General features: G+C 39.9%; 1 protein-coding gene across 1 annotated transcript in view; it reads left to right on the top strand.

Moving 5' to 3' along the window:
- LOC307265328 (thyrotropin receptor-like) overlaps positions 1-25,800 on the top strand; it is a gene marked incomplete at both ends in the record, with an annotated part of 103,249 nt that extends 77,449 nt beyond the window's left edge. The window contains 9 exons of the mRNA XM_080047024.1: positions 3,651-3,725; positions 3,888-3,962; positions 4,178-4,252; positions 4,357-4,434; positions 5,323-5,391; positions 6,374-6,451; positions 6,619-6,807; positions 24,467-25,550; positions 25,630-25,800. Of these exons, the coding sequence (XP_079903150.1) occupies positions 3,651-3,725; positions 3,888-3,962; positions 4,178-4,252; positions 4,357-4,434; positions 5,323-5,391; positions 6,374-6,451; positions 6,619-6,807; positions 24,467-25,550; positions 25,630-25,800 (1,894 nt within the window). The remainder of the gene's footprint in view (positions 1-3,650; positions 3,726-3,887; positions 3,963-4,177; positions 4,253-4,356; positions 4,435-5,322; positions 5,392-6,373; positions 6,452-6,618; positions 6,808-24,466; positions 25,551-25,629) is intronic.
- Between the last annotated feature and the right edge of the window lie 1,698 nt (positions 25,801-27,498).

Genomic DNA, 27,498 nt, shown 5'->3' with positions numbered 1-27,498 from the left:
TAGTATCATTTAAAAATATTGGTTTTGTAGTTAAAACTCATTGATGATTTGGTAGCATATTGAACATTTTTTTGAATTGCCGAACACCTCCATTCTAGCCCCTATTTGTCATAACCATGCATTTCCCCCTTCGCAAATAATACTGTTTTTTCAATTTCGAAAAGTAGAGGTCTTGTTACTATTAAGAACTTGTACACTCATAATGTATTCTCTTAATTTGCTCAGGTGAGGGATAGATCCACACTGCAGCCATCCTATTTTGTCAGATACCTGTAAATAAGGAACTATGAGGTAACATTTAAAAATTTGCAATTTATAATCCCCTTGTTGAACTCCAGTCCTTGTTGATAACAAAACCTGATACCAAAAAACTAGTCTCTAAGTTTGTAAATTTTTTAGTGGATCACACTGCCCCGTCCACGCAGCATCTGATGGAGTCCTGGCTCCTGGGAGAGCAGCATACACTCCAATTAATTCAGTATAAGGTTGTACATTGGCTCCATTTTACACATGTGAAACTACATTAATTCTATCCCTCCTCCTCACCCCTTTGAAAACTGATATTATTCAGAAAGAATTAACCCTTTATATGGGGAAAAAGAAACACTTTCAACAGGCAAAATACAATAACTAGGGGCTGTCCCTCTAAGAATGCCTCAACATCCCCTGAACCCAGAGTTTGGAAGAATTAGGAAAAACAATAAATTAATTAAAACTGTGAGGAGTGATAACAAAACAAGACAATACCATAACAAATACACTGTGTTTCAAAGACAGATTAAACATAAAGTATGGCCTGTAATTTATTCCAGCCTTCTGTACAAATGAAATGAAGTACGATGGTCTGGTAGGACCAGGCTAGAATGGGATGGTAATCGCAATCATAGAGTTCTCCAGTACAGTATATATGGAGAAAATTCAAAAGGAGATTTCAGGGAAAGCAAGGAAGTTTAAACACATTTGGCCTTTCCTTGACTATATCATAGTACTGAAGGGACCGAGATAACACCTCATTGACTTTTTCTTTTCTTTTTGACATAGAAACCTGCATAGTAGAGTATGCCATATTTGTTTTTCGTATTCCTTTTTTTTCAGTGTGTATGTTCAAAAAAAAATCGATAAATAAAGTATTTAAAAAATATATTGGGAGGATCAGATTAAAAAATTGGTTGATTTAGCACACACTGTGATTAAAATAATTGCGGCTGTTGCATGCATATTCAATATGTTTGAAAGGCAGTGTTGTTCACAGAAAGCTGTAGTTATTGTGGTGAGAAATCATGAAAGAGGATGGAGAGAATAGCTTTTTTTCTGCTCCTTATATTTGGATTGACAGAAACAAGAATAATCCAGACATATCTCCTACAGTATATTAAAGACATATCTCCTATATTAAAGATACAAGATTCCTAAATTTTATTTCCCAAATTTCTCACTATTTGTGAGGGATTTATTAAAGATCTGAAGTATGTGTTGATTTCTCATTCAGCAATATTAAATTACGGGCCATACTTTATGTTTCATCTGTCTTTGAAACACAGTGTATTTGTTATGGTATTGTCTTGTTTTGTTATCACTCCTCACAGTTTTAATTAATTTATTGTTTTTCCTAATTCTTCCAAACTCTGGGTTCAGGGGATGTTGAGGCATTCTTAGAGGGACAGCCCCTAGTTATTGTATTTTGCCTGTTGAAAGTGTTTCTTTTTCCCCATATAAAGGGTTAATTCTTTCTGAATAATATCAGTTTTCAAACCTTGTATTTCGTCATATGTGTGGTTGGAAATGTTTAAAGGGAGTGAGGCCTTGTCTGTTGTTTCTTGGCTGCTGGCTTTGTTGGAAAACCTCTCTAACTTGCCTAACCGCATCTTGTTGTATCTGTGAGTGCATTCCATTCGTCATGGGTAAAGATTTTGGGCGCCTGATTGACCCTCAGAAGAAGGGCCTTTGTTTTTAAGTAGCTGCTGCATGTGGCCCGTTGACCTAGTTTGTGGTGGAGTGTTCTCCTCACCAACGCCATTGGATGTTCCTATGAATGCTCGTTGAGGAGGCACCTGTGACCTCAAAACATAGCTGGGCTGGGATGTTGGAGACTGTTTTTATGTGGTGATATTCTGTGATTCTTTTATATTTATCTTATACAGACATAGCATCAACATTCAGAATTTTCTTTTCTATTTCTTCTCTAGTGACGGAACCATTTTGTGCAGCTAGGGTTTGTCCTTCCCAGTTTGAGCTTTTTCTTTAAGAGAGTTTGGATAGTAACATATCATGGTCCACAGTGTGAAATGCTTTCGAAAAGTCTGGAAAATTCCTATTGCAAAGTTGTTGCTGCATTGTCTAATGCAGTATAGATTTGATCGATGAGTTCTAATAAAGCCATAAATGGAAAGCGTTTTTTACGGAAGCCATATTGATGGCTATATAAAACTTTATTAGAATTAATATGTTTGAGGATTCTTGTGTACACTAGTTTTTCAAGAATCTTTGAAAAACATGGTAATATAGAAATAGGACGGTAGTTGTTAAAAGCACTTGGATCATCAGCAGCAAAAGTAGGAGCTGACGTGGCACAAAATTGCCGTCAGCGAATTATATTCACTGTAGGCCCATATTATATATTTAGGCAAGTGGTTCCTATCATGTTCATTTAACAGACTGTCACTCCTTTTAAATGGAGAATGGAATACTTTAATGTCAGACTATGTACAGTTTTAATTGAAGGGGTTGATTGATTTAAAGCCAAATCTGTGGGGGTGCCCTTAGCTCAGTTGGTAGGGCGTCCCCCCCTGGGCCGGACCCAGCAGCAGACCCGGGTTCGATTCCAGACCTTCCTCTTACTCTGCATGCCACTCCCCTCTCTGCCCCATTTCACCTCTGTCTCTTGAAACTATCAATAAAAAAAGCATCTTTTTCTTTTATTATAAAAAATTTAAGAGATGAAAAATCTAAATGAATTGCTGAGATCCCAAGGTGCAGAGACACAAGCTAAGCAGCCAAATGATCCAACAAGCTGTAGATAAACTCCAAGGTCAGTAAAATTAATTAATGTCAAATAGCTATTTCCAATGTACAGTATCTGTTAGTTTTATACCGTACATACTGGGCAACTTTGTAATAACTTAAAATAATATGTTTTTATACCAACTGGCTTTCTTGGTAATTAACCACATATCAAACTAAAATGGTTATTTTTTTGGTGTAATATTGTGTAAAGGAGTGGTTTTATTTATAATATCTCATCCTTTTGCAAAACCACTTTTTAATTCTTATCCTAAATGTAACCCTAATTATTTTGGGAGGATTTGTGTGTGTTTCATATCCGATCCAGCTGCAGAACTGCACAAACTTGTCGTAAAATCTATCTATCTATCTATCTATCTATCTATCTATCTATCTATCTATCTATCTATCTATCTATCTATCTATCTATCTATCTATCTATCTATCTATCTATCTATCTATCTATCTATCCCTGCCCTGAATATGAAAAGATCTTTGAGATGATAAGCACTCTAAAATCCAGCAAGAACAGTTCTGCTTATACAGTACGAGTTTTTCTTGCATGAGGCCCAACTACTGAATACACTGTAGCCTGTATATCCAAATATAGTACTGTGTTTTAGTTGTGTTTTGTTTGTGTGTTTTTTCAGAGACATCTCTGATGATGATACTTTAAGTTATCTTGAGAGGCATTCCTTCTACGGCCTTTCCAGGCTCACCCACATGTATGTAAACTTTGAGCAACTTAATTAGAATTCAAATAAAGTCTCCCAGGTATGCCACCATGAGAATATGATTGTCCTGAAGTAGTACTGAATCTGTGTGTGTGTGTGTGTGTGTGTGTGTGTGTGCGTGCGTGCGTGTGTGTGTGCGTGCATGTCCAATAGACAACTGACTGGGATCAGAACACTGTCATACATTGACCAAGAGGCATTTAAGGATCTGCCTAATTTAAAGTACCTGTAAGTACATTTTCATTTCCTGATTTAAGTTTAATTGTCACATACACAATTGCAATGAAAAATGCACAGTAAAATTCTTATGTAGCTATTATTGATAGTCTTTATGTATCATATATCATATTTATAATAAAAATAATGTTAAAGTAATAAATAGAAGTTTACTAATGCATTGCTTTCCAATTCAAGCAGTAACTGATTGCTGAGTTTTGTTTCAGTGGGATCACCAACACGGGTCTCACCTCCTTTCCCGTGCTACAATATATTCACTCCAGCCAAGAGGATTTCATTTTGTATGTCACATTTACATTTTTCTAATTGCATAGACTTTTGGTTGCCAAATTGAATGATTTCATGACATGTAAAAAATTATTTTATCTTCATACCTTTTTGACAGGGAGATAGTGGAAAATGTCCACATACAAGTTATACTTGCTAATTCTTTCACTGGAATATCTGAGAATGCTCTGACCATGTAAGTATTCAATTGGCACTGACTCAAATATAACTTTCAGAGTCATTGTCAGTGAGAAACAGGCTGAAATGATAATCATCTGGTTTAGCTTTTTATTTATTTTCTCTTACAGCTTTACATCAGTGTAATTTTAAAACCAACGTGATGACAATTTCAAGAAAAAACGGTGTAAAATCTAGCTCTTCATTTCTGTCAGACTAGAATCGGGGATGTCAAAATGTACTGTTAATAATAAGGTATTCATTAATAGATAATTTAATAATTTATTGCAAAATAAATTAGCCAAAAAGACATTGGACCAGAGCTGAACCCTGTAAATGATGCTGACCCAGATGCTGAAGCTAATTCTGCTAGCAGCCTTATACTAGCATTCAACAAGTTGATAATTGAACCAGAAAATATGAACACAGTGGACATTAGTTACCACATCTGGCTAACATGTAAACAGACCTTCGCCAGTGGATATAGTTTGCTCCGTTGGAGAGGTTCAGTTTTCACCACGCAATCTTAGTATTACATTCTGGTCACATGACAACAGGCAGTTGTATATGAGGAGAAAGATAAATATAGACTGTAGGAGAGCAAATCTTACACAACACTGCAACAAAACCAACAGCATGTGTGTAACAGATGCTGCTACACGCACCAGCCTTACCTGGCCTCGCCTGGTAGGACCAGGCTAGCTAATAGGTCCATGCAGTGTAGCTGTGAAGATAGGGGGCAGTGCCTGTTGCCACCAGGTTGCCACAAGGGAACCTGGCCAATGAGAGCAGACTGACCCCGTCAGTCAGGGGTGTCTTAAAGAGAGTTCAGTTTAGGCTCTAGGTTCAACAATTTCAAAAATAAACATTGAACAAACCTTACACTTTTTCCCCCCTTTTTTTTTAGCATGCTGAATAGCAATGGTGTGAAAGAGATCCAACACTACGCCTTTAATGGGAGCAGCCTGGAGGAAGTGTACGCCATTTTGACTTATTGCAGGCAAACTAAAAGCTTACAGTTATCTGTGTTTGTATTTGGCCTCTGTAGGGAATCCTTCTTGATCACTCATTCATTCATTCAGCCTGTGTCCCAGACCTAGCTACACCCTTCTGCCAGTTTTACCAGCTAACCTTCTCCCCTGTTCCCCGTCTCCTATAATAACCTCATGGGTATATCAGCACACAGTCCTCTGACGGATTGTATATGTTGCATTACATTTTTCTTATTATTTGTCTGCCTCAACCCTTGTCTGATTTGAACCCTTTCATTATACGCCATATTTTTCTTACCTTCCTGGTTAGGGGCCCGTGTCCACCTAACGCCTTTAGGTGGAGGAGAGCCCGTTTGTGGGAGCAGATTAGGCGAACACTTGATTCGCTGTATTTTTATCTCCTATGGATTGTTTCATGCACACACGTCAGCCTACAACTTGCTCAGTGTGTGTTTGCAGGAGCCGCGATAACTCCTCATCCAAACAGAGGATGGTGGAAAGTATTCTCCGTTTCATAAGACTAATCATATTAAAATGATTTTAAATAGAAAACAGCAAGACTAAACAGTTAAACCAGTGTTGATCATAGGTCTGACAGTGACAAATGACGATCAGTTTTCGCTCTCCCCCGCTCACAGCGTTCTCTCTCCCAGCTCGTAAAACGCTTGAAAAAAGCGCCCGAAAAAAACGCTCAGTAGAGATACTCCTGCACAGCCAGCGTTTCACGCTGGAAAAAGGCATTAGGTGGACACGGGCCCTAAGTGTATTGAGTCCTGCTGGTGGGTTTCTGCCTGTTCTGGGCTCACCACTTTGACAGTCTCTTTGACACCTAGCTGGCAGGTTACTATCGTGTTTTTTAAAATGTTAATAATAATAAAGTTATAAAGTTATTTGGAATATAGCATATGGTTGTAGAAAACATTTTGTCCATATTACTTTAACTGTAATCTGTCATTCATTCTGCAGATACCTTCATAGGAATGTGGATTTGGAACAAATACACAATCTTGCATTTTATGGTGTGATCCGCGGCCCGACTTACATGTGAGTGACTGAAATGTATTGAATTTGTTTTTTTTGAATAACTTCCTGTTTTCTTTTATCAATTAATATAAAAATAAACTATTTTTCAATGCAGCACATGCTGGTTGGACACAGGAATAGTTTTGTATCCAAATGAATTGATCTCAACTCTTTGTCTGTCTTTCCAGAGACCTTTCAGACACCAAAGTGAGCTCTTTGCCTTCAATAGGTATGGGGACTATTGAAAAGCTCAGAGCTAAAAACACTTGGGCCCTCAAAGTTCTTCCCCCCTTTAGAGCCTTTCTCCATTTGCAGAGTGCTGAATTAACCTTCCCAAGCCATTGCTGTGGTCTCCAAAGGTTGAAAAGATGGAAAGGGTAAGTATGGAGATTCAAAGCCATGGGAAATACTTCCCCAGTCGTGTTTTGTTTCCTCATGTGGATTCCTCATGTGCTCCTTTACAAACAGTAACTACTCAAAGGCCAACAGTGTAGTATGTGTACTGGCTTACACTCAACACTGGATCAGTCCAGTGATTTTTTTATATTGAAGTCTTTTTTTCAGCATTGTATTGATTTTAAATGAATATGTCACTGTAAAAAAAAGAAGAAACAATCCTTATCATCGTCAATCATCTACAGTTGAGGACAGAATTATGAAAATGATATAAAATATAAATATATAAAATTTTATTTAAAATTTTTTTTTTCCAAGTGCTGTCAAACAGAGCAAGGACTTTTTAACACAGCTTTTCCAAACATCCTACTTTAATTTTTGATGATTACATTATTTAGTTTTGCCACAGAAAAAAAATTATTTCACAAAAAAAAAAAAACTACCAGGGTCAAAATTATTTCCCCCCCTGATGCTAATAATCAATTGTGTATCCTTTTTACTGGATAACAGCCTGCAGTCATTAGTTGTAGTTTTCAACAAGTCTCACAAACGTCTCCTGAGCAATCCCAGCCCTTTGGCAAATCTCTCAATCTTGAGGTTGCTTGAGGTTTTCTTTCAAAATCTTCACATATACTTCTTTCTTCATGATTCCTTCCACCTTCACGAGATTCCCAGTTGCAGACATACTGAAGCGTCCCCACAGCATAATACTCCCACCACGTGTTTCACTGTGGGGACGGTGTTCTTTGGGTTGTACGCCTCTCCCTTCTTTCTTCAAACATAAGCCTCTCTGTGGCCAATGAGCGCTAGTTTAGTCTCATCTGACCAAAGGACGCGCCTCCAGTATACATAATCTTTCTTAGCATTGGGCTTGAAGGTGTCTCTTCTGCAGAAGTGGAGTTTTTCTTGGTCCGCAACCTTGCAGTCCATTCCTGTGCAGGGTTCTAGTGATTGTCTTCTTTGAGACTACAATTCCTGACGTGACTAAGCTTCACTAGTGTCTTGGCAGTTGTTCTGGGGATTTTAGACACATCTCTCACTAGTTTTCATTCCAGGGTCTTTGAAATCTTTTGCTTCCTACCTCTGCCAGGCTTGTTCTGTACTGTGTGGCTCTCTTTGAATTTCTTGATGATACTTCTCACTCCAGTTCCTGACACTTGGAAACGCTGTGATGACTGTATATCCATCTGCTGCTTTGTGAGCATAAACATTTCTTTTTCTCAAGTCTAAACTGATTTCCTTTGTTTTTGGCATGATGCCAAGTTTTTGGCATGTCTCAAGTGACAGCTCAAACCCTTGCTGAAGTTTTTGTACTGTGTGTAAATTGGAAGATAACCCTTGTAGTGCAGGTCCTGGGAAAGTTTTGTATGCGCTTCATTTAGCGGAGAATATCTCAAATGTTATAGACTAATATGACTAGAACATTTTATAAAATATGCAAATGAGGCAATATCTCATTAAATATGCATAGCCTACATATAAACCCTTTAGTAGAAGTCCTGGATACGATTTGTATGCACTTCATTTAGCAAAGAATATCTCAACTGTTATAGACTAATATGACCCCATTGAACAACATGGGATGTGTGCCAAAATCTCTGCCCGGGACGAAAGTCCTGAAAATGACCACAACAGGTTACACAAGTATCACACTACGTGGTGAATGGGATTTGTTTTCCTTTATAGATATCCTCATACTTTCTTTTTAAGTTTAAGATTAATCTTCATATTATGTGAAATACTTTTTGTATTACATTTAGTCTAAAACATTTAATAAAATATGCAAATTAGGCAATATCTCATTCAATATGCGTAAATACAGTACGTAATAGGTTGACTGTTTTTAAGCCATTTTCATTATATATCAAATCAGAATGTTTACACTCTTCTATGACCTTATAATCATTGTCATTGTGAGCATTGTGATGCCCTCAGAAAATCTGTAACTTCAAGGGTTTATATGTACACATATTTAATGAGATATTGGCTAATTTGCATATTTTATTAAATTTTGTAGACATAGTGTAATACAAAAAGTATTTCTCTTAATATGAAGATTAATCTGGTAAAAAAATATGAGGATATCTATAAAGGAAAAAAAAAGTCCCATTCACCACGCAGTGTAACCTGTTGTGGTCATTGGCAAGGCAAGGGCAAGGCAAGTTTATTTATATAGCACAATTCCTACGGTGGCCCTGAGAGGCCACAGCACAACATCAGAAAACACATGCAAGAAGACAAAACACCAGCAAATTAAGAAAACATCTTCATCAATTTGACAACACATGCGCAGCATTTAGAAAACGCAACACTGCAACAAAACCAACAGCATGTGTGTAACACAACACATTACAAAAACGCTGCAAATAGGCCACAACACAACGGAAATAGGCCACAACACGACGGAAGTGTTTCCAGAGGACACTTAAAAGTGATGCACACGTCCAGACAAGTGTTTCCAGAGGACACTTAAAAGTGATGCACACGTCCAGACAGGCTTGCTAGCAGCAGATTTCGGATTTCAGTCATTGGTGTTGGAAAATCATGACATAAAAAGTAAGTGTTTTTGATTTATTTTAACATTGTGATCGCATGATTCAGATATTAGCCTATTGAAGTGATCTGCTGTTAAACTTTCGTTAGCCTTTTGCTTGTTATTAGCCTGCCAATTCTAATAACCGGATGAAATAAATACACACGGTTAATTCATTGATACCATAGACTGTATACTGTGAAACATGCTGTTAGCTGGCTATAGTTATTATCAGAAACTTTAATAGGGGACAAAAGACTACCTGTGGGTTTTGTTGACTAGGCTAATATAGTCTGGTAGGACCAGACTATATATTACAAGTGTGACGTTTAAACTTTTGATATTTTTTAAGCCATACTTAGCATTCACATTGTTCCTTTCCCCCTTTCCCCAGGTGATGTATTGTCCATATTGTGGAGACGATTTGGCTGGACATATTGGAGGTTTTTGTGGCTCCTGTGGCAGCAACATTCAGTTTTTGATTTTTTGATTTCTAGTGCTGACAAACGATACAACTATTTAATAAAGATATCACATTAATGTCAGCTAACTTGATTAATTGCACATTTTTAAATATTTTAAAGGTCCCTTGATTTCTTGTCCCATTATTTTCTCATTTTAATGCTCTTATCACACACTTTCTCTACACCCTTATAATTCTGTGTATCTTTTCTAAAATATTATAATTTCCAATTCAGTGCAAATAGCCCACAATGTAGGCTAGATCCCTGCCCCCAAACCCATAGAACAGCCTACACAAAAGTAATTGGAACTTCCTTTTTTATTAAAAAACAGACTATATAAAACATAGGCTATATAAAACCAACTAGTATTAAGGCTAAATTAAAAGCGGGCCGCGGGCCAAATGCGGCCCGCTTTTTATTGGCCCGCGGCCGATTTTAAAAAGATAATGTAATATGGCCCTTTGAATTTTTTATTTTTTTTTGCATTTCTTAGTTAACCCACTAGTGCAGGGGTGTCAAACACTGATTGATTGGCCCGTGGCACATTTAAAAAATATAATGTAATATGGCGCTTTTAATTTTTAAATAATTTAAATGCACTCATTATATTACAGAGAAATATGTCCCATAAAAGAAAATGAGCAACAAGCCCATCCCAGAGGACCCTGCATAATATTTTATTTTAAATTAATATTATTATGGAAAATCTATGTGTCCTGCTCCAATAGCTTCTAATTCATCTGACACAGTGTCTCCATTTCTTTTCATACAAAATTCTTCAGATTTAGCCTCTTAATTTCCCTCTCAAAGTGCACCAGATTCATGCATTTCGCTTTAAAAACTTTAAAAATTCTCCCGGGGGGGCATACCCCCGGACCACCCTAGGAGGGTCGGGACCGCGGCTGGATACTATTTTCACCCTGCTGGACATTTGACGCAAAGGCAGAAAACACTGGGTGTATCATTGGCATATAAACAAGAGGGGGAATGTGTCTGTTTAATGTGCAAGGAAAGTGTTGCCGTGAAGAAGGATTACAATTTACGAAGACACTATGAAACTAAACATCAGAGCAGCTACATGTCCTGATAAATGTTATTTTTGCAAAGTGGCCCGGCCCTTTGTAGATTTTTCTGTATGTGGCCCTCAGTGGAAAAAGTTTGGGGACCCCTGCTCTAAGGCTTGTATCAGACCTGACACACTGTACGCCTGTGAGCCGGTGGTTAGTATGCCTGGGAGCTGCCTGGAAGTCTGCGTTGGGAAGACAAAACACCAGAAACACCCTGTGGCGCTGCTGCAGCCGAGGCTCCAGTCGTCCTTCGTAGCAAGAATGAATGGCGGCTGCCACTAACGTACATTAATCTTTTGGTCTGAGCGAAGAGTTGTTAGTCCCAGACATGGACCTATAAAGAATGTTGCAGAGTCACACGGAAGACGCTACTAGTACCGTAGAAAAATTTACTTAAAGGCCTACTTCACCGGTTTGAATATGAAGGTGTATTGAATTCTGAGATCCTATGTAGTATAAATGTGCGAAAAAAATTGAAATCGGTTCATCCTAGCCTGAGAAAAGGCAGAAAGAGTGTTTTTTTAACCCTATATTTCTCTTTCTCGTGACATCACAGAAAGAGAAATATAGGGTTAAAAAAAACTTACTTTGTAAATATTACTGTGATGTCTTTTACTGTGACATCATAGTAATATTTACAAAGTACATTTTTTTTTAACCGATACAGAACCTGCTTTCTATCATTATAAAATGGCTATTATAATATAAGGAAAGAGGTTTGTCTTGACTCAGTCTTCCCTTGGCCCAGCTGTCCTGATATTCCACACCCCACACACTCCAATGGATGACGCATTTTACGTCATCCATTGGAAACGTGGTTTGCGTGCCAGAGGGCCCGAGGACTACAGGCCTTTAGTTCCGCACATTTTTATGCCCACCAATAAGGAATGAGGGGGGCGGGAGCTCGCGTAAAAATGTAAACACAACGTCCGCCATGTTTATTCCCCGCTAAGCGAGAGAACTAGACAGACTCAAACCTACGACCATGGCAGAAGCAAACGTTCAATTGGATATGACCGAAGTGGATTTTTTTTTTTTTTTTTTTAAGATGTTTTTTTTGGCATTTTTATGCTTTATTGACAGTGCAGAGAGACAGAGGTGAAATGGGGCAGAGACCACACCATTGCCGCATCTCCACCAGGAAAACCTGGAAGAGGACATAGAAAAACCAATGAGCAAGGCAAAGTGAACATAGATAGTGAATATGTTGGAGAGTAGAAATAGTACTATCCTGAGTGATGATATTCAGCTGATTTTGAGGTTGTTGAAATTCAGATGTCCCTCTCATGGCGGCTTCGAAACGCAGCCACTGAAGCCTCCTTTGTTGGTTTGGGCACTGGTGACAAAAATACATTTGACATGCTGTTACTTTTTAATAATAAATACCCTAACCATTCAGCTAAATCAATGAGTGAAGCAAAGTGAACATAGATATAGTGAACAGTTTGGAGAGTAGAAATAGTACTATCCTGAGTGATGATGATATTCAGCTGATTTTGAGGTTGTTGAAATTCAGATGTCCCTCTCATGGCGGCTTCCAAACTGAAGCCTCCTTTGTTGGTTTGGGCACTAGTGACAAAAATACATTTGACATGCTGTTACTTTTTAATAATAAATACCCCAACCATTCAGCTAAATCAACAAACTGAGTAAGCAGGGGAAATTATTATTGTATTAATTGTGCCACTTTTACTACACACCTGTGGTTGTGGCCTGCATCCTCCATTTGGCTCCCCCTTCATCTCATTCCCTGGCGTTTGGGAGGTACTTTTTGAACAGACCCAGGCTCTAGGTAGTGTCAATGCAGATTCCAATTTTCCTATCCGACAATAATGCTATAACAGCGTAAAAAAAGCAATGCCACCTTCAACAGACCCAGGCTCCGTACAAGCAAGCTGTAGGTAGTGACAATGCCCATACTCCCCATCCCCATGGAATATTGGTTCTTCAGTAGTGCAGGGTGAAAGACCTCCAGCGGCCCTGTATGCAATAAAATAGAGGAAACATATTATGAAAATGAAAACATGATCATTATGGGTTGATTTTGTAAAATATACAAGTTTGCTAGGAGAACTATTCTCACCAGTATGTTTGAACAGGGCCATCTGTTCCATGTCTTTGAACACAGAGTTTACAGGCGTGAGAGTAGAAAGAGTTCTATCCTGCAGAGTGATGCAGCGGATTTTGAAGTGGTTGAAATTCAGAAGATGCCATGGTCAGATGTCCCTCTCAGAATCGGCTTTCAAAAGCAGCCACAGCAGCGTCCTTTGGTGGTTTGGCCACTGGTGCAATGTTGGGTGGAAGTGCAGGCTGGGGCAGGGCAAATGAGGATGTTGACTTATATCGAATGTTTTTGTTCCGTCTTCTGTCTATGACACTTAGGAGAAGTGTGTCAATGAACTCGTAGGTGTGTGGATTGAAAATCTTCTTCACAACCCACTGCTTGGATCTCTTGCAATACGCCTGGTTGACGCGTTTAACTCCTGCAAAATAAAAAAAACAATTATAGATAAAGACTGAAAAAGACAACATTTGACATGCAGTACATTATTGTGCCACGCTTAATACACACCAGCCTCAGTTGTAGCCTGCTTTCTCTTGACAATGTTTTCATTGTGCTCCAAAATTGCGAGATGACCCCTTTGTCTCATTCCCTGGAAAGAGAATCCCTGGCGTTTTGGGAGGTACTTCAGCAAGGCACTGTGAAATACCTCCAGTGGACCTGTATGCAATAAAATAAATGGAAAAGATTATGAAAATTAAAACATGATCATTATGAGTTATTTTGTAAAGTAATCAAGCTTATAAGGACAACTAGTATATACTGACCAGTGTGTTTGAACAGGGCCATCAGTTCCAAGTCCTTCGTCAGCCTTTTGTCATGGACCAGTGATGAAAGGTCTTCAAACGCCAAAGAATCTTTCTTCATCCATCTGCGCGTGCGCATCTCCGGGGCTGTTAGAGGAGCATGTTGACACCGGTGCGTTCCATCATCATCATCCCATTCATGCTCATTCCGCACGTGGTGTAGAATAGACTGCCAACTGCTTTTCAGTTTCTGTATGAAACAAGTATTATTTACAATTATAAGACTCTAAATGTTTGTCTCTGAAAAAACAGATCACTCACAGATGAAAAAATCCTTACCTCTGTATCTTGCTTGATGCACAGGAAAACCACATGTGGTTTACGATTGACCTATGAAATAAAAGAACATTAGTAATTTAGAAACTTACAAAACAATGTATAAGCTTGGCACTTTACAAACCAACACTGACCTGCTCCAAGCAGCAAGAGTTTCGTTCCCTTTTTTTCTTCCTTTACTCTGTATCTTCTTCCTGACACCTGAAAGTATAAATGTAATATAAGGTTGGTCACCTCACAACAAAAAATTGTTTTGCATTCATGTACAGTACAGCCAAAGTGCAGCACAGGCTGCAAATATGTACATGATGTGTGAATGGCGAGGGCTGGAGAATTGATTAGGATTATGTGTACAGGTAAAGCAAAATAGACATACTTTTAGCAGTATGCCAGATGTCAAACTCATGCTTGACTTCAGGGAACTGCTCTCTCATGATCTTCCGTATTGAAGTGGACCGGTCTGTGGTTAGCACCTCAATATCCAAGCCATCACCCATTCATGCCCCTCTTGAAACCAAGTGGTTCCATGGCAACCGAGCTGCCGGCTTCTGTAGACTAGAAAATAAAGTTTAATAATTAATTGAATTGAATCACAATTTTCACAAAAGCAATTGTGATAATATATTATTATCTTCCACTGTTTCTTTTATTTACCTGCAGTAGTTCTGTGTGAATAATCTCCTTGGTGTCATCTATCATGAAAGTATAATGGCAGTACTTTGCACTGAAACCTGGTGTGTCACACCGACCATCACCGGCCAAGTGTAGCCTCTTCCCATCCTCCTGTTCCAGGTACACTCTGGCCATGATTTTTTTTCTCTGTTCTTGATAGAGGTCTTCAATGGCAGGATGCAAGTAAACCTTCTGCATCTCATAGAATGTTGTCTCTGAGATCATTTGAACATGCATGGTCTTGCACCAGTCCGACAGTTCAGTATACGTGCCACCCTTGAACAGAACAGCTGCTGCTGAGAGGAGGTTCACTTCTGCCATTCCCCTTACGTCAGGCGATGATGACCATGTCCCTGAATGGCCACCAAGACAGGTCCACATGACCTTCCTCTGCGCTCCAGAGTCAGAGTGACTTTTTGATGACACTGGCTGGCCGCACATCTGGCAAAATTTAAAAAGGGACATAAAGCAGGACTCATTGACAATGATCTTCTTTTCTTTCCAGTCTTTGGTGCTTTCATCTTCTGATGATGATGATGACGTTGATGTGGGGGTGACAGTTGTGTCGGGCTTGTAACTTTCGTCTTCTTCACCCACAGTGCTAAAGCTTGTATCAAGTGTCCCAGGTGTGTCTGGGCACGATGTCTGTGAAACAAAGAAGAGGTTTGTTTTTAATAGGAGAGCTGACCAATTAGATTATTATTATTCCTTCAGAATGATTATTTGAGTGTTAAAAGTGTTATCTTTTGTAAGTATTATATTTGCAAAATATCTGATTTCAATCATTTGAATTCCTGAAACTTACAGATTGTCCTTGGTCAGATCTTTTTACTGGTGTGGAGGTCAAAGGTTAAGTGTCAGTCTTCCGCGGGATGGAGGATGCAGTGATAGTCAGTGCGCCATGTCCTATACCAGTGTCCTGTAATTACACATGCATATAGTTTGTCATGTTTTTGGTATTATTTAAGAAATAATTTGACACCTAAAACTAAACCAAATTAGTGTAGAGACCCACACACACACAAACAGAACGTCTGGCTATTGATCACTCAATGCTAATTTGACACAAACACACACACACACCAGGGATGGAAATTAACACCCGCCACACGACAAATGCGGGTAGATTTGCGTGCTGGCGTGTAAATTCTGTCACTTCACCCGCCACTGTGTCGGGTAATACTTTCCAGTCAGGTCCGATCGAATTTGCATATTTAATACATTCGTCATAAACATGATGCCAGGGCGCTGCACAGTCCCACAGTTTGTTTTTGCCTTTCTAGTCGAACTGAACTACGGCGCGATCCGCTCCGCGAGGAAATACTATCTGCGAGACGTGTGGAGGCATGAGTCGACAAATCAATCGACTTACTTTGCCCCTTTTTTTCTTCCCACAGCAGAGGTTGAGGTGCTGAAAATAAAGTGAAAACTGCGCTTTTCCTTTAAGCAGCAGAGCTGCCGCCGTTATGATACAGTATTTGCATCAAAGCCCTAATGGTAATACAAATGAGAGGCTTTATTTAACGCTGTCCGTGCTTAGGAGGTGATTGTAATTGTGTCGGCTGAAAACAGAAACTAACGGAGGGACTCCTCACTGTACAGTCCCTTGAGTCGCGCAGTCAGTTTGCCGACATGGCTTTGTGTTTTAAGGCTCGAGACATACAATCAGATCGTATACAAACAGGGAAGCCTCTCCCATCGACATCCCTAATGCATATGGAGAAAGTGATAAACACTACGACACCACAAAGACTGATCAGACCTGCATCTCTTATTAGTTAATGATATGAAATGTTGATATTGTGCACAATATCAACATTTCATATCATTAACTAAAAATAAAAAAATAAATCTAAAAGGTAACTTCAATACTGTATTATAATTATTGACTAAATGATGAAAAAAGGTGTCTGCAGGGCCAGTGAAAATATACAAGGGGCCAGTAAAACTCGGATCTATTGGCTAAGGCTAAGCGGACCAGTTGGGAAAAAAAGTTGCATTGAACCCAGAGTATATATGGAGTTCAATTATAAAATGTTTTGAAATAAAGATGGCGTGTATTGTGTATCATATATAGTAAGAGTATTTGCAACTCAGTTCCTTGGTAGCACCTACTAACAGTAGAAATGACTTCTGATGGAAAACATTTGTATGAAAAAACACTTTTATTAGCTATTCTTACTATTGTATTGTATAACATTAACGCCTATATTAAAAAATATATTGCGTATACAAAGTGTCTGGTAAAAAAGATGAGTGGCTGGTAGATTTTTAAATCTACCTGCCACAGTGGCTGGTAGGCAAAAAAGTTAATTTCCATCTCTGACACACACACACACACACACACACACAGAACGTCGGGCTATTGGTCACTCAATGCTAATTTGATACACACACAGACAAAGACACAGACAGAACGTCTGACTCAATGCTAATTTGAGAATGGGGGATGATGCAAATGTTTACGGGTGTCGCCTACAGGCCCACATACGTATAGTCATACTATTGGTCACTCAATGCTAATTTGATACACACACAGACACAGACAGAACGTGTGGCTCAATGCTAATTTGAGAATGGGGGATGATGCAAATGTAGAGGGGTGTCGCTTACAGGCCTTACAGGCCCACATACATACTTATTAAAAAAATTAATTTAGGGAAAAGAATAAAATTAAGATAAATTTGATTCCACAACACACACACTCTCTATACTGTACACACACAAATTTGTAGCTTACCACAATGCTTGAGAGTGTTCCTTGGGAAGACTGGCCTTGCAATTGACCCCCTGAACCCAAAATACCAGCAGCTGAAGCCACCGGATTCTGAAATGTCACCATAAAGACAACAGTTATTACAAGTAGTCTATAATGTTAGATTATATCACTCACTGAAAATGATAGCAGAGTCATTCAGTGGCGTGCACAGACATTTTTGGGGACAGGTGCTCATTGCAAAAGAAAGGGCACAATATATTCTATCGATGAATGACCAAATCACTTTAATTGTACAAAATCTCCCCTGGCCTAATGACTTTTAATACCCGGCCACACATAGAGTGTTTCTCAAAGGAATTTGGGAGACTGTGTTTGGGACCCTGGACCTTCTAGGGGGGTCCGGGGAAGAAAAATTTGAACCTTTTAAAGTAAAATTCATCAATCAGGTGCACTTTGAGAAGAAAGCTAAGGCTAAATCACCTGTGTCAATGTGGGCTATTTAGTACTATTTTCTGGAATAATTTGGAGACACAAAATTACCAAAAAGCAGAAAGAAAAAATGTAGGGGAGAACGGGGTAATTTGTCACATGGGTTGGATGTCACATTCGTTATATCTCGCCACCAGAGCGCGCTAGCTCTGAAATGTTGATATAAAAAAGGTCCAGAATTGGGATCAGAGGTCACATACATAGACTTCCTTGGAGGAAGACAGCTGCATTTCAGGTGAGAGGATGTTTTGTGTTTTTCATGTCAAATTCAAAATATTTTGCTTCTCAGTATTTTTCTTCTAGGCTTTTACACAATGGGTTTATAACAAAACACTTGTTACCCTCAGAAAGTGTGAAGGGTAAACTATAGTTTAGATTGTGGTTAGCAAGCTAATTAGTTGTCAGATGGTTGTTGGCCTTGATGCTAGCAAGAAATTCAAGTTGGGGTTGGTCGTCAAATTTTTTGGGGGGTTGGTTGTCACATGTTATCTCAAGGCTGCAGCCAGAAAAGGAACCCAATAACGAAAGAAATTGTCAAGCTGTATCCTCACTGACACCCCAGAGAAGGAAAGAATAGAGCAGGAAAAGGCAGCTAGCAAGCAAAAGAAAAAAGGGCAACAAAATCAAAACAACCCAGTGCATCCCAAACTAGACCAGCTGCCAAGGCTACAGAACGTTATGTAGGCCTATTTGTCAACTTGACAATGCAATTAAACATTCAAATTTGGTTCTGCCTCCTTGCCTTCTTTTTAAGATTTTTCCCATTAAGATAACATTGTGACAAACAACCCCATAGTGTGTGACAACCGACCCCTTGATGGGGTTGGTTGTCACAATGTGTCAGAGTGTCTTTGATGGTAAATTACTTCTTCATTACAATAAGTTGGAAAAAAAGAGAGACACACATTTCTAGCCAACACCTTAAGCTTCAATTTAATGTAGGAATGGCTATTGACAGATGTTTTGGTGATGAGCAATTCTCACTAGAGTAAAAAGTGTGCCTACTTACCCCGTTCTCCCCTACATGTTTGAAAAAAAAACAGTCAGCTTCGGATTTTTTAAAATAATCCCTTATCCCGAATTCTCTCTTTGAAGTCTTCGTTAGGCCCCTGATCTCCGTACTTATAATATCCTATTAAGGTAAATACAAGATTACTGCAAGTCTTGTAACATAGAAATAACTTGTGGTTGGGACAAAATAATATAATTAACTTATATAGCTTCATGACTGATTTAGTACCACCAACCCACTTTGCGTAGTTAAAATAAAATGTGTGGACAGCTTTTAAGATATTTCAATAACATTTGAGGAACAGTTCAACATTAAAATCTGAGCTTTAAAAAGGCCCCGAACAGTTAACATGACTCTGGTCTTGACTCTGACCCTTCATCTTCATCTTCCTCCTTGCTGCTGGTGGATGCTTTCATCCAGGAGAGCAGAGAGCTTGGTTACATTACAACCAGGCACAAGGCTACATTGGGAATTGCCTGTTTGTCATTTAGCAAATAAATGACTGCATGTGTTAATTATATAGCCTAAAGTTAACATAAACAACACAAAATATTCAGCATACTGATAGATTCACATGCTGTACCAATGACAAACTCCGCCGACATTAGTTGTGTTCATCACGTCCTATCTATTTTTTTGGGGGGCTAGCTTGTTAAGCAGGACAGTCGGCTAATTTATACTCAGCTGTGTGGCGCTGCATGATAGAGGCTACTTTATAACAGAGACAAATAAATGCAAGTTATAGCTTGGCAACTGAGGCTTAGGGGGCAAACAATACACTCTTGACTCCATTCATGTATGTGTTACCTCGCTGGTGGGGCAGGGCAGGCGCAAGAGTAGGTGTGTGTGTGCAGCAGCTGTGAACTGCTGCGGCAACGCGCCTCCGTTTGTGTCCACTCTGCGCGTTCACGTTGACAAAGGAAGTGTGTGCGGAGGAGGAGGGGGGGGGGACATATTTATTGGGGCATTATTGTCAAACGTTTTTAATCGTTGAGCATTTATAGATGATAATGATGATAATAATACACTGTAAAAAAAAAAAAAAAAAAAAAAAAAAATTCAAAAGGGCACTTGATTGGGCCAGGGGAAAAGAGCAAGTGCTTCAGCACCACTTCAGGTCTACCTGTGCACGCCACTGCTTGAGAGTGTTCCTTGGGAAGACTGGCCTTGCAACTGACCTCCTGAACCCAAAATACCAGCAGCTGAAGCCACCGGATTCTGAAATGTCACCATAAAGACAACAGTTATTACAAGTAGCCTATAATGTTAGATTATATCACTCACTGAAAATTATAGCAGAGTCATTACTCGTTATTTGTGTTATTTCTGTCCCCAGGAAATTACTTTTAACAGTTTACATAAAATAAATGGAATTCACCTGATCTTTAACCATGAAATAAGTAGGCCTATTATACACGTTTACAAAAGTTAGTAGGCCTGTAACCTGAAAACATTGTTTTCTTTGCCTCGAGAACACACGTTTATAATAGCGAAAATCAAAGATGCTTTACTTTGTTTTTGAACAAGCTTGGCAATGTGTCCCGATAGCAGCAAGTAGTGTAATTTGTAAACAGAAATATAGTAAAATATTACGACAGTCATACCTGTAGGCGATAGCGTTTTGCTGCGGGAGGAGCACTCGAGGGACCGGCGGCCTCTTCCTGATCTTGCAACGGGCCCAAAGCGAACACCGACGGAACAGCTGTTTCTCTTAGAGTAGGCCGGGACCACTTCAGGCCGACAATATTTCCCATAAAGTCTTCCGGTTTGAAATGGAGACTGCACACTTTTCTGTGTTTTAGCAATTCAATACCGGCGTCTTCTCCGATGTTGGGGTGTTTCACGGCCCTGAGCCATTGCTTGCAACGGTCATTGTCTTTCTGCGGAAAAGCGTGAAAACTTACATTCTTTCCCTTCCTAGACTTTTCGGTGCAACCGGGTACAATACAACTGACGACCATGTTTGCGTAGAGAAAAACCGAAAGCAGAAGTCTGAACAGGTCAACGTATCACGAGGATATGTTTACAAAAAGTCGCGGCACCACATTTATTTCCGACTGAAAACGGAAACAGGGGGGCGGGACAGCAAGCTGGGAGCGAGCGCGGTGCATTGTTGGAGTTGGAGGATTTATTACATTTGAGCATGAAAAAAAGAAAAACACACATAAAAACACTCTTTCTGCCTTTTCTCAGGCTAGGATGAACCGATTTCGAAAAATTTTGCACATTTATACTACATAGGATTATATACTTCGTATAACCTTCATGTTTCCACCGGGGGAATAATCCTTTAATATTAACACCAACTGTGCACAATGTCACAGCTACACTGCATGTTTTCAGCATATTGCCCGAATCAAAATACAAAAATGAATAAATCAAGCACTGTGATAAAATAATGTAACTATGACTTATTTTTACTCTTTAAATGCAACAAAGGCTGCTTTAACTACAGCATTAACACTTATTTGTACATGAATAAAGAAACCACATGCTTTATATAACACACGTGGATAACACACCAGTAATTATATTAGCCCATTAGCCATGTATTGGCAGGCAACACAGGTCTGTGCTATAAATAGCATTAGCCGTATCGGCAGGGAACACATGTTACTATAAATAGCCATATCCCAACTTCTTAAAACTCACCGAAACAATGCTAGAAACAGTTAACCTCCGACACACGGGCCGTCCTCCAACTCCTCAGACAGACAACACGAAGGCATACGCTCTAGCCTCACTCTAGAGTCTGCAGTTTAACTTTTATAAATCAATTTTATCTCTGTGTGCATCAATATCGTCCTTCTTCTTCTCTTAATTTCCGGCAGACTGTATGCCTTTGAGGCACATTGCTGCCACCCACAGGACAAAAAATAGACTACTGGAAATAAACAAACAAACAAACAAAACATATATATATATATATACATATATATATTCCAGACGCAATCCGTCCATCCTATTTCCAAAGGAATAATCCAGTGGCCGTTATGAAATCCAGGACAGCTTTTATAGTCCCAGGCTGATTCTCAATGGGATTTAGAAGGCTCTTTAGTGTAACCGGTGTTTTGCCCAGGCTTTCCACTGCTGCATACAGATGTTCCCTCTGTCGAGTGAGACCAGAACATTCCATCAGGATATGTTTTACTGTTTGCTGTTTTTTACACACTCCACACAGTCCATCTTCATGTTTCCCAACTTTGTGTAAATCCCATGCGAGTCCGCAATGCCCCAGCCTCAATCTGGTCATCATGACTGTATGCCTCCTTTCCTTTCCCAAAAAGCACTGGCTCTTTGTGACTCTATTCTGCAAGCTGTAGTAATGCCTCCCCTTCTTTTCCTTATCCCACTCCTCCTGCCACACAGCCATGATGTTCTTTTTGATGATTGACCTACACTCAGTTAACCCCAGCCTCACTTTTACATCCACATCTTCCCATCAATATCGTCTCATTCTGTGTTGAAGTTTTCTTTCTTCTGTCATGGAGGCGGAACTTAACTTAACCATCCAATGAGCAGTCTCTATTCCTTGTCATAACCAATCAAACGCCTCAATGCAAGACCAACATTAATTGACAAGCTATTTAAGTGAATAGGAATGATGGAAATAAAATAATAACTAAATAAGCATATGATGTATTATGATGATCTTATCAACGGGGTTATGGGCATTTATTTATTTATGTTAACCCATTTTTGTCACTGGGTTACATACCCATCTATGTTCCTAGACAAAATAGCAGCGCCTTTTCCATTAGGATGAAGGCCGTCTGCTTTCAGCAGGTCAGGTCGATCCTCAAATGAATCCCAATTATCCACAAAGTTAAAACCCTGCTCATGGCAGTGCTGTGCCAGCCAGCGATTTAACGCTGTAACCCCACTGTACATCTCACAATTACCCCTCCTGGGTAGGAGACCAGAGACTATTAATGGACACATCTTTGAGGCAGTCTCAAAAGCCCTAGCTAAGCTATATTTAGTGATCTCAGACTGCTTCAACCTAATGTCTTTGGTGCCGACATGAATAACAATGTTATCAAAACGTGTGTTGTTTTGTGTCTGCGTTCCGCCTTTATCCCCCTTATCCCTGCGTGTAGCCAGCACCCTAAGATTAGCCTCAATGTCGGATGCTCTGGCTCCGGGTATACATTTAACAGTGGCTGGCAAATCAAGATTAATGTTGCGTGTGATAGAGTCCCCTATGACTAGCGTGCGGGGCCTAGCCCGACCAACGGGAGCGAGGGAGACAGACGGGCTAACAGGGCTCGCAAGAGCCGAGTACCGATTCTCAGTCCCGAGAGGGGGCCGTGAACCGGGGCACCAAGCAAGCCCGCTTGCACCGTGTGCCCCCTCACCCCGCCGGACAGGGCAAAACCCGGCCGCGTCTGCCGAAGCAGTTACGGTAATGCTACCGGGGGGGTTAAGAGTCCCGGGACTAGGTCAAAGCAATGTGTCCGTGCTGTCTATAACGTCAGTAGCAGAAAGCTGCTCTAACTCACGGATGCAACTCTCTAAACGAGTCATTCTAGCCAATAAAGTAGCACAATCCGCACAAGCCATCACACACAGTTATGAGTTAGACACAAAGTCAGACCCAGGGGAGAGTGCGAGAAAGCTAAGTGCTAGGATATGCTATATACTGTACAGACAACAACAAATCGCCCCCCAACACCAGCGAGGTAGGGGAGAACGACAGAAAATTAAATTTGTATAATAGGATTAAAGAGATCCTATTATACTACTTTTCTGGTCTTCATTTCTTGTTAAAAACTGCTATAGAGCAACCTGACACGAATCACATCACAAAAAACTATGTAGATTTTCGTGGGACACTCTTCCTCTTACCCTAGCGAGCACAGCAGTCTCTCTCTACACACTGCTTTGAGCTTCTCCGCCCCTCCCCCCCCCTTGCTGCAAACCCCACTCCGTTGTGATTGGTTACCTTCCTTCCAGCAGCGGGAAATTTTCAGGAAGGTGGGGGCATGCAGCCGGAGCTTGCCTGAGCGGCAGCATTACCATACATGGAAACATGACAGAAACGACCCGAAATTTTAACGAGTTCGGCTCGACCGGCTGCCATAGTGTTTAGTGCTCTGCATAGCCACCCCACACGGTCAGCAGGGAATACGTCGAAATGCATGTACGTAATTATTTGATACTCTAGTATGGTTAAACATGACTATAAATCATTATATCAACGTTTATAGGTCATAAAAGTCGAAAAGTATCATAGGTCCTCTTTAACAATACACAGAGCACAATTTGTGAAGAAACCTGGAAAGTGTGAAGGAAACAATAGAATAATCTTAAGACACGGTAAGACAGGACATGCAGCAGCAAAGTAACAGCTAGCGAATCTTTCGTGTAAACCGGAATGTTAACAAAGAGATAACATGTTATCAACAGTGTTGATTTTGTTGGGATTTTTTTTTTATCCTGTGCATTATAAAAAATTATAATTTAGTATGCATCTGCATGCATCTAAAAATTGTTGGAATTCATCATCGAATGAATAATCCTTATCATGTGTGTTTAAGACACTCTGGGGGACTTATCTGCAACCTGACCCGGACTGCTTTGGCAAAGCTGCATGAATCCTCTACAACTCTCTCTCCGAGGTATCTGGGACACACACTCCACCAACAGAAAGACAGCTTTGGTCTCCGGATGTCTGCCAGTGCTAACCACAATCATTACTTCAGGAGCACCATCTGCCCAAATGAACGCTCTCAAACTGAAGCTTTACTTTATGTAGGGTTACCTACAGAGCATCTCATTGATGGTTCTGACGCTGTGGCACTGTGTAATGAAGTTGACCCAGATGAACTCCAGTGCACCCCCCTGCCTGATGCCCTGAACCCCTGTGAGGATGTGATGCGTGGGGGCTTCCTCAGGGTGTTAGTGTGGCTGGTGAGTCTGCTCTCCATCTCAGCCAACCTCCTGGTCATGTACATCCTGCTATCCAGCAGACAGAAGTTGTCCGTAACACGATTCCTTATGGGTCACCTGGCCTTTGCAGACTTCTGTATGGGGATGTACTTGCTGCTCATTGCATCTGTTGACCTCTACACACGCTCCTTTTACTACCACTATGCTATTGCCTGGCAAACAGGAGCGGGCTGCAATCTAGCAGGGACATTATCAGTGTTTGCCAGCGAGTTATCTGTATACACATTAACTTTAATCAGCCTTCATCGCTGGCATGCCATCTTATACGCCATGAGGCCAGACAGAAAGATGAGGTTGCGCCATGCAGCTGGACTGATGCTGGTGGGCTGGCTGCTGAGTGGGACCCTAGCACTGCTGCCAGTGGTCGGCGTGAGCAGTTACCAGAGAGTGAGCATCTGCTTACCCATGGACACTGAGACAACTGCTGCTCGGGCCTATGTGGTGTCTGTCCTGATGGTTAATGTCGTAGCATTCATGGTGGTGTGTTTTTGTTACCTGCACATCTACAGCATGGTGCACAATCCCCAGCATCAGTCCAGCAGATGTGACACCACCATGGCCAAGCGCATGGCTGTTCTCATCTTCACCAACTTCCTGTGCCTGGCTCCCATCTGCTTCTATGGCCTGTCTGCAGCTCTCCACCAACCATTGATGACCATCACAGATTCCAAGGTGTCACTTCTTCCTACGCTTTAAAACAGATTTTTTTTCTATCTTTAAAATAGAGGCTGATGTTTGTTCTTCTCCACAGGTGCTGCTGGTCCTCTTCTATCCTCTCAACTCGTGTGCTCACCCATTCTTCTATGCTCTCCTGACCAAGGCCTTTCACAGAGACATTCTGATGTTGCTGAGCCGGATGGGGCTGTGCCAGCAGCAAGCACACCTCTATCAGAGCCAGTATTACTGCCCACGTGTTCAGTGAGACAATGTCCAGCCCCACATCCCAAAACATGGTATCACCCAGGCAACAAGATGACCCAAAATTGCTTTTTTTTTTTGTAATTCACATATTTATTAAATGTTCACAGGTGGTCACATAGATACAGGGACATCTGATACAAATTCATAATACAAAGTCATATTTCATGTTTCATGGCTTCCATATTATTGTTTTCATGGTGACATAAAAAATAAATAAAAATAGTAACAATAATAATAATAATAATAATAATAATAATAATAATAATAATAATAATAATAATAATAATAATAATAATAATGGAGAAAGAAAAAAGTAAAATAATAAGAAACATCTAGATACTTCCCCCATGTGGAGATAAGAGCCAATATTTATTCTCCTTTCTTCTCCCCTCAATGTGCCATGGTCAGACCCCACAAGCAAAAACAGGCCAATGACAAAAAATAAATAAATAAAAATAAATAAATAAATACATTTGTTACCATGGTCCGGTGATGTTAGCTGCCTTTGCAGTTGTGGCTGTATTAATTTGGGTCACTATCCACCTTTATGTGGTCCCAAAACCCTTCCCAAGAGGATACCCCCTCCCCCCAATTGTCACTTAATCGGTTCAACATGCATTCATAAGATACAGTTTCAGTCATTGCATTGGCCCATTCTTCAACTTGTGGGGCTTTTGGTATCTTCCAGTGTCTTAAAATAACACGGCAAGCCGTTACTATACCTACAATAATTACAGAAAAGTCACACTTCGATACGTTAGATATTTGAGATTTGTCCCCTAATAGACAGAGCTCTGGGCTTAAAGGAATTTCTGAACCAAACCAATTGCTTAAAATGAAAATAATCTTAGTCCAGAGAGGCCTGACCATAGCACACTCCCAGATACAATGGAGAAAAGTACCAATTTCAGTTTTACATTTCCAGCATAGGTTATCATTCAATAGTTTCATTCTATGGAGTTTAGAAGGCGTATAATAGTATCTATGTAAAATCTTGTATTGTGTGAGCTTTCCCCTCGCCTCTCTCACATATTTACCACAATCAGCCAAAATATTTGCCCAGTTATCACACTTAATTTCTCCACCAATATCTCTCTGCCAAATCGATCTCATAATATTTGAATCATTACACATAGAAGCATTAGCAGTCTTGTAAAATTGGGAGGCTTTACATTTTTCTGGTGGTAGTTTCATATACTTCATGACATTATTATCAACCACACTGTATGGCTTGGAACTAATACAGCTCCGTATCTGCAAGTATTTCCAAAAATGATCCTTTCCCACCAGGTTAAATCGCTCTAAAAGTTCATTGTATGATAACAGCACTCCGTCCTTAAATAAATCGCTAATAGTACATACACCTCTGGAGTGCCACTGTTTCCAGTACACAGATGTTTTTCCAATGCGGACATCAGGGTTATGCCATAATGATGAATATTTTTGTACAGTATGTTTAAGTTTAAAGATTTTATGGACTTTAATCCACACATCCTTTGAATGTAAAAGTACGGGGTTTGTGATATTAGACCTTTTTTGAGATATAACCTCTATAGGATTGAAGGGTGAGCATATCTCCCTTTCAATATCCATCCAAGCTGCATTATTTTCTGTAACATGCCAATATCTTGCAATTTTAGCCATTTCAAAAGATAAATAATACAATCTCATGTCAGGAAGACCCAGCCCTCCATTTTCT

This window comes from Ammodytes marinus (genome assembly GCF_949987685.1).
Source record: "Ammodytes marinus genome assembly, chromosome: 18".
NCBI classification, from domain to species: domain Eukaryota; kingdom Metazoa; phylum Chordata; class Actinopteri; order Uranoscopiformes; family Ammodytidae; genus Ammodytes; species Ammodytes marinus.
The sequence above is the reverse complement of the archived record's forward strand: the minus strand, read 5'-3'. Positions and strand labels throughout refer to the sequence as shown.